The sequence below is a fragment of the Nematolebias whitei genome, chromosome 4, assembly GCF_014905685.2.
Source record: "Nematolebias whitei isolate Nwh7 chromosome 4, NemWhi1, whole genome shotgun sequence".
NCBI lineage: Eukaryota > Metazoa > Chordata > Actinopteri > Cyprinodontiformes > Rivulidae > Nematolebias > Nematolebias whitei.
In genome coordinates, this window is record NC_056501.1 from 51264085 (window position 1) to 51271364 (window position 7280).

Here is a 7280-nt window from a genome sequence, read left to right on the forward strand (position 1 = left end):
ACAACAGACTGTCATACAACAACAGACTGTCATACAACAACAGACTGTCATACAACATTGTCTTCAGTCAGAGGCTTCTTCAGATCTGTTGTAGGTCAGATGCTACAAGAGATCCTTCCTGCCCACAGCATCAGCGTCTAGAACAACTCTTTAATGAAACCAGGATGATGAGTTACAACATTTAATTTACCTCTGGGATTAATAAAGTAGTTTTGAATTGAATTGGCAGCACGGTGGTGCAACTGTTAGAGCTGCTGCCTCTCAGTGAGAAGGTTGCTGGTTCAAATCCCGGTCCAGGGGCCTTTCTGGGTGGAGTTTGCATGTTCTCTCCGTGCATGCGTGGGTTTTCTCCGGGTGCTCCAGTTTCCTCCCACAGACCAAAAACATGCATGTTAGACTGAATGGTAACTCTAAATTGTCTCTAGGTGTGAGTGAGAGAGTGAATGGTTGTCTCGTTTGTCTCTATGTGTCCTGATGGACTGGAGACCTGTCCAGATGTCCCCCACCTCTCACACAGTGATAGCTGGACATGGGCACCAGTGACCCCATGACCCAAAAAGGGTGGATGGAATATAATGTCAGAGCAGTGTGTTATAATTACAGCAGGCTCTTACTGGTGGAGATTTGTCTTTAAATTGTGTTCCTGGTTTTACTCAGCTGTTTTTATTGAGCCTTTCTTTACTGAGCTGAAAAAGGGCTGAATGATTAAGTTCTTACTCCCTTTGTCTGTGTCATGCTCACACAGGAACACACACCGACACCTTGAAAACACACTGGTGAAAGAAAAGGATCGTGAAGTGGATTAATAGTTCATTTTGATGCTGAGTGTATGCTCAAGGGCAAATGGATGAGAGCTGCTGAAGTCAGCAACTCAGTGGTACCACCAGCAACAGCAGAGCTGGGGCTGTTTTCACCTTGACTCTGTGTGTGTGTGTGTGTGTGTGCGTGCGTGCGTGCGTGCGTGCGTGCGTGCGTGCGTGCGTGTGTGTGTGTGAAAATACACTCGTGGTCACAGCTGCTGTAGTGGAAGGTGATTTAAAGGAGTTGTGTTTATGTATCAGTGTGACTGAACACATTCCTGTCAACAAGATGCTTCATGAGCGTGTAGTGTTCAGTCGGGAGGCGTCAGTGGAGGTTGGACCACAACACAAGTGGAGTGTGACACTGGTCCAACCCATGGTGGCTGAGTAAAGGATTCTGGATGTATTCTGATCTTCATGTCTCCCTGTCCCTCTCTGTTTTTGTCTCATCACTGAATGAAGAGGGTGAAGTGGAAATGCCCGCAGTCTGTCCGTGCATGTTGCGAGCACTTGAAAACTAAGCAAGGTTCCAACTTTCATTAAGGTGTTGCTGGATCAGGTGTACAAAAGGTTCCTTTGGAAAATGTGGTGCCCATGTAAAAGTCTAAGATGGCTGCCTCCGTATACGTATGTGTGTAAACTTTGTGAGCTGGGTTATTTAGAAAATCACTCCAATCATTTGAAGAAACTATACGTTATAGTTTTATATTTCTTAAAAGTAAAGTTTATACACACGGTTGGGCTGACCCTTAGGGTGGTCAAAGATTTTTCTATTGTGGCTAGAACTGTCATGTCTAACCCGGTCCTGAAGCTCGGCCCGGCCTGACCCAAATTTGGGCGGGGCCGGGCCATAAAACTGTGCTGGATGGGCGGGCCAGGTCGGTGTCGGGCTTTTGATTGCATCAGCAGACGCACAAGGCTGGCGATCAAATTATATGGCAACATGACTTGCCATATATTCACCATCTGATGTGGCCATTTTACCACGAGCTGACCGGCCTTGAAAAAGGTAAAATAAAGTTAATTCTCAGATGGGACTACTGGTACTGCCTGGAAGTGATCCATCGCCCAAATGGACGTTCAGCCACTGCACTCAGCAAACGCACGCGGCCGATGACCCAACCAGGTGAGATCCCAAAGCAGACATGTCAGAGCAGGGTCCATGTCTGAATAATGCAGAATGCAGGCAGAAGCAGGGATTTAATGCACTTTGGCGGTCACAAAAGGACAAACACCCCCTCAGCTCTGATCTTCGGCTGCTTTTATTCAGCCGCACGCGACCACTGACTCAGTCAAAGTTTAATTAAAAGTTTTGTTTTTTCAGGTCCGGACCTGTAGTTAGTGTTCATTTGTCGAGTCCAGTGGGGTTCTGAAATGATGGCTACGGGCTGGGGCTGCGTCGGGTCGGATTTTTTGGGCCCGAATGCAACTCTAATTTTGGCCAAGACCACCACTGGCCACCCCCTAGCTCCGCCATTGTGCCTGGTGCTCCCTACACTCACCAGAATCTGTCACTGCACCGCCTTGGACAAGAAAACAAACACAAACTACCTCTGTTCTTCTACACAGTTTAATCTCTTGCACCTAAACATGAAGATTTCCTGTTCAGTTCCAGTCCAGAAAAAACTACAACCGTTCACTGTTCAGTCCCCTCAGGGAGCGGGGGCCTCGGGGTACTGCTTGTTGTGACCTGCATGTGACTCCTGACATTCTAGATCTGATTCACATCAGCTAAGGTCTTTGAATGCACCTTAAAAATGAAATGATTACTTTTAAAACTTTGATATTAGTAGAAAGAAGATGCAGTGTGATAATTCAAATGATGGCAGAGGCTTTCTACATTAAATTAGAGTTTATTTTAGAACAAGTTAGAGTAGATCGAACAAGTGATGAACCCTCATGTTCTCTGCTTTGAAGTAGGTCGTTAAACGGTTAATTTGTTCTAAAACAGTATTAGTTTTAATCATTTTTGTTGTTTACAACAACTGGCACGTCTCATTCATTAACCTCAGCTCTTGTCTGTGTGTGTGTTTGTTTGTGTGCACGTGTGCGTATGCTGTCCTCCTCAGTGATGCCAACCTCACAGACGTCCTGTCTGACTCGGGGGGGTGTGATGTGGGCAGTCTGGAGCGTCTGGAGCGTGGAAGCACAGACACTCTGGCCAACGGCTGCCGAGCTGACAGTGAGGCCGCCAAAAGGCTGGCCAAGCGCCTCTATCACCTGGAGGGCTTCAAGCGCTGCGACGTGGCCAGACACCTGGGCAAGAAGTGAGGGCGCACCCACCTGGTTCTACACAGATATGTTACCCACATGTTCAGGGTGTCATGTTAGAGCGACAAGCACATGCATCTGCTCAACATTTTGATGGAACAAATCAGCCTGATTCAGTTGCTTTGGTGTCTGTGCAGTAACGACTTCAGTCAGCTGGTGGCGTCAGAGTACCTGAGTTTCTTTGATTTCTCTGGACTGGCTCTGGATCGAGCCCTGAGGTAACTCAACACACATTTTCTGTATTTACACTTTCCTCTCCTTCACAATACCTTTGTTATTTTAGGTTGGATTAGTGTTTGGGTGTGCCAGGAAACCACAGTCTTGCAGCGGACATGTTGCTGTCAGTGCTGTCTTTAGACGAGTTCACTGCTCAGTGTTCCCACAGGCCCAAACACAAGAAAACTAAAGGCTGTTGTTGTTTCCCAAGCACGAGGAGCAGCTTCACTGGCAGTTCTCCTGGAAATCAAATATTAAATCTGATTCTTCGTGTGTGGCAGGAACTTCCTTAAGGCTTTTCCACTGATGGGAGAAACTCAGGAGAGAGAACGGGTTCTCGTCCATTTCTCCAGACGATACTGTCACTGCAACCCACAGACCCCCACGGCTGAAGGTGAGAGTCCTGACAAAAGTGCTATGAGGAGCAAAACATACATCCATCATCTTTACCCGCTTCTTCCTTTCTGGGTCACGGGCGTCGCCGGTGTCCATGTCCAGCCATCACTGTGCGAGGGGGCGGGGGACACCTGGACAGGTCTCCAGTCCATCACAGGGACACATAGAGACAAACAAGACAAACACTATTCAGTCTCTCTCTCTCTCATCTAGAGACAATTCAGAGTTACCAATCAGTCTAACATGCATGTTCTTGGTCTGTGGGAGGAAACTGGAGTACCTGGAGAAAACCCACGCAGCACGGAGAGAACATGCAAACTCCACCCAGAAAGACCCCCGGACCAGGATTTGATCCGGCAACCTTTTTGCTGATAGGCAACAGCTCTACCAACTGATCCACCGCGCCGCCTCAAACATTAATGTCTTATACTCAGAGTATTTAATTCCAGCTGTTAGCAGCACCTTTGGTTTGGAACGTGTTCTGCAGATGTGCCTTTAAATCTTTTTTAACCAGCAGCTGTGCTTTTATAGTTTGGTTCACATTAGAGCTGCCGCCATCAACCATTATTATTATCACTAATCTCTTGACTTATTTAATAATCAACTGATATTCTAAGAAACTAGTTTTTCTCCAAAAATCATAATCCACTTTTATTTTAGTTATTTTGAACAGTCAACATTTGCTTTTATATTTATACCAACATATTTGAAAATTAGAGTACAAAACATAGTTTTAAAGTTTCCACTCTTACATGACAAGTAAATCAAATAAAGCTTGTCTTGTTTTTGTATTTAACCTCCTGAGACCTGAGCTCTGGCTTGCGATGCATTTTTCATCTCCCAGATATTTGTGATTACATGGACCTGATCTGTGCATAAATCGAGCTTCCTCTTCCAACAGGGAGTTTATGGTTATGACATTCTTCTGTTAAAAAAAGGCCTCAGATGGGGACAGTGAGATAATTTTACAGCATGACATTAACGTGGTTAACAAAGTATAAAACACTTGAACAGAGTGAAGGAGAAGGCACAGCAAAGGCAGAATGTGATGTCACATGAGGACGCAGGGTCTCAGGAGGTTAAAAATAAAACGCCTAAATATTCATCATTTTGTAACGATGTTATTGGTAAGAACTGCAGCAAACTGAAATACTGAAATATGGGAATCCTTCTGATGGATAGTCTCATAGCTTTATCTTCAGAAGGAAGAGAAACTAGTACAACAAAACTATTTAAAACAAACCAACATTTTTCAGTCAGGTCATCTGGACTGTTTCTTTTTTTTCTGAAATGTTTCACCTTCCATCCAGAAGGCTTCATCAGTCAAGGAAACACACAACTCAAAACTGATTCTTCCCCCAACAGCTTACTCCAAAGTGGAACAAACCAGTTATGTTGGTGCTAAGATGGTGTCTGGGCGTGCCAAAGATAATCCAGGTATACAATGCAACAATTTTCAGTCAGGTCAGTTTGACATGACTGTTGACAAGAAAGAGGGCCGGCATCAGAGGAGGGGGCGTGCCAAAGACACCATCTTAGCACCAACATAACTGGTTTGTTCCACTTTGGAGTAAGTTGTTGGGGGAAGAATCAGTTTTGTGTTGTGTGTTTCTTTGACTGATGAAGCCTTCTGGATGGAAGGTGAAACATTTCAGCACAAAAACAGAAACAGTCCAGATGACCTGACTGAAAATTGTTGAGTTGTATACCTGGATTATTGAGCATGAACTTTGTTGGTGTTTAAAACAAAATACTGGAGAGTTTTACTCAGTTCTAACTTGGGCTGCAGTTTTTGTATCCCAAGTATCAAATGTTTCTAATAATTTCAGTCCTTACACGTGAACTTGTCAGATTGAATCATTTTTCATGTAATAATTAGTAATTATTGTCAAATTTAAGAAGAAATGTTTAATTTGTTTAAAATGTAGCAGCTTTTTTGACCACCGGATGGCAGTATGAGACTGTTTGAACTGAAGGATGGATAGTGAGGGAGCGAGCAGCATGTCTCGTTAAGAAAAATGGGAGGGAGGCGCTTTGGAGCTTTTAGACGGAGGTTTTTTCCCGAGGTCGGCCTGTTAGCTTAGCTCGTAGCTTAGCTTGTAGCTTAGCTCGTAGCTTAGCTCGTAGCTTAGCTCGTAGCTTAGCTTCTTAGCGTAGCTGCTTTAACGATCCAAAAACGTGATTTTGGATCGTTAAAGCAGATTTCAAAGAGAAAGGGAGGAGCCAGTGAAAAGCAGCAGAGCTGAGCCGTGTCTTCAGTAGAAAGAGAGAGACACGAAGAAACGATAAAGCTGATAAAAGAAAAACGAGGTTGATAATTTTCATTTGTCATGCGATTAATTGAGTTATTGATTATTGCAACAGGCCTCGTCAGAAGTAGACTTTTAACCAGAGGTGGAAAGAGTACTGAAAATTTGTACTCAAGTACAAGTACCATTACTCAATTACAAGTAAAAGTACTGGCGTTATAAAAATACTTAAGTAAAAGTACAAAGTACTCTTCTCAAAAACTACTCAGCGTATTAATTACTTTTTAACCAATTGATGTTTTATTGTGTTGTCAGTAGAAGTCAGTCTGATTTACTGTATATAATAAATATAAATATAACAGCTACATTCAAAGCTCATTTCTCAGAAGCTCCGTCTTATTTTAGCACCAGACAAACCGATGGCAGCGACAACATCTAAGATCTTTTCATACTTAGCCAAACTAATAGCCCACACACACAAACAATAAAACATCAGTATCGTACAGGTAGCTGTAAAACCTCGTACACCACAATATGTTTTTGAGATTAGATGCTGAACAGATGGATTGGTGCAGCGTCTGCAGTACTGCGGACTCTGTACCGGTCCGTTGTGGTGAAGAGAGAGCTGTAAGGCAAAGCTCTCTGTTTACTGGTCGGTCTATGTTCCTCCCCTAACCTCTGGTCATGAACTCTGGTTCGGGCATCTGCTAAGGATGCCACCTGGACACCTCCCTAGGGAGGTGCTTTGGGTATGTCCAACTGGGAGGAGACACCGGGGACGACCCAGGACACATTGGAGAGACTATGTCTCTCGGTTGGTCTGGGAACACCTTGGAATCCTCCCAGAAGAGCTGGAAGAGGCTGTGGAGAGAGACGTCTGGACCTCCCTGCTCAAGCTGCTGCCCCCGACACCCGACTTAGGAACAAACGGAAGATGATGGATGGATGGATAGATGGATGGATGGATGGAGATGGATGGATGAATGGTTGGATGGATGGATGGATGGATGGTTGGATGGATGGATGGATGGAGATGGATGGATGGATGGATGGATGGAGATGGATGGATGGATGGATGGATGGATGGAGATGGATGGATGGATGGTTGGATGGAGATGGATGGATGGAGATGGATGGAGATGGATGGAGATGGATGGATGGATGGTTGGATGGAGATGGATGGATGGATGGAGATGGATGGATGGATGGAGTCTTGTAAGCTGCTGTCATGGTAGAGGTCAAACAGAGTTTGCAGGACACCGTCTTCTTTTCAGCCTGTGGACATGAAAACCTCCTCCAGGTGCACGTCCACTCGTCCTCAGCCTTTACCTTCACGTCCACTCGTCCT

General features: G+C 44.8%; 1 protein-coding gene across 1 annotated transcript in view; it reads left to right on the plus strand.

Annotated features, from left to right (window-relative positions):
• The first annotated feature begins 1831 nt into the window (after window positions 1-1831).
• Window positions 1832-7280, plus strand: part of psd2 (pleckstrin and Sec7 domain containing 2) — a 12012-nt gene continuing 6563 nt past the window's right edge. Inside the window, exons 1-4 of the mRNA XM_037675118.1 lie at window positions 1832-1926; window positions 2870-3067; window positions 3209-3289; window positions 3569-3681. Coding sequence (XP_037531046.1) covers window positions 1832-1926; window positions 2870-3067; window positions 3209-3289; window positions 3569-3681 — 487 coding nt within the window. The remainder of the gene's footprint in view (window positions 1927-2869; window positions 3068-3208; window positions 3290-3568; window positions 3682-7280) is intronic.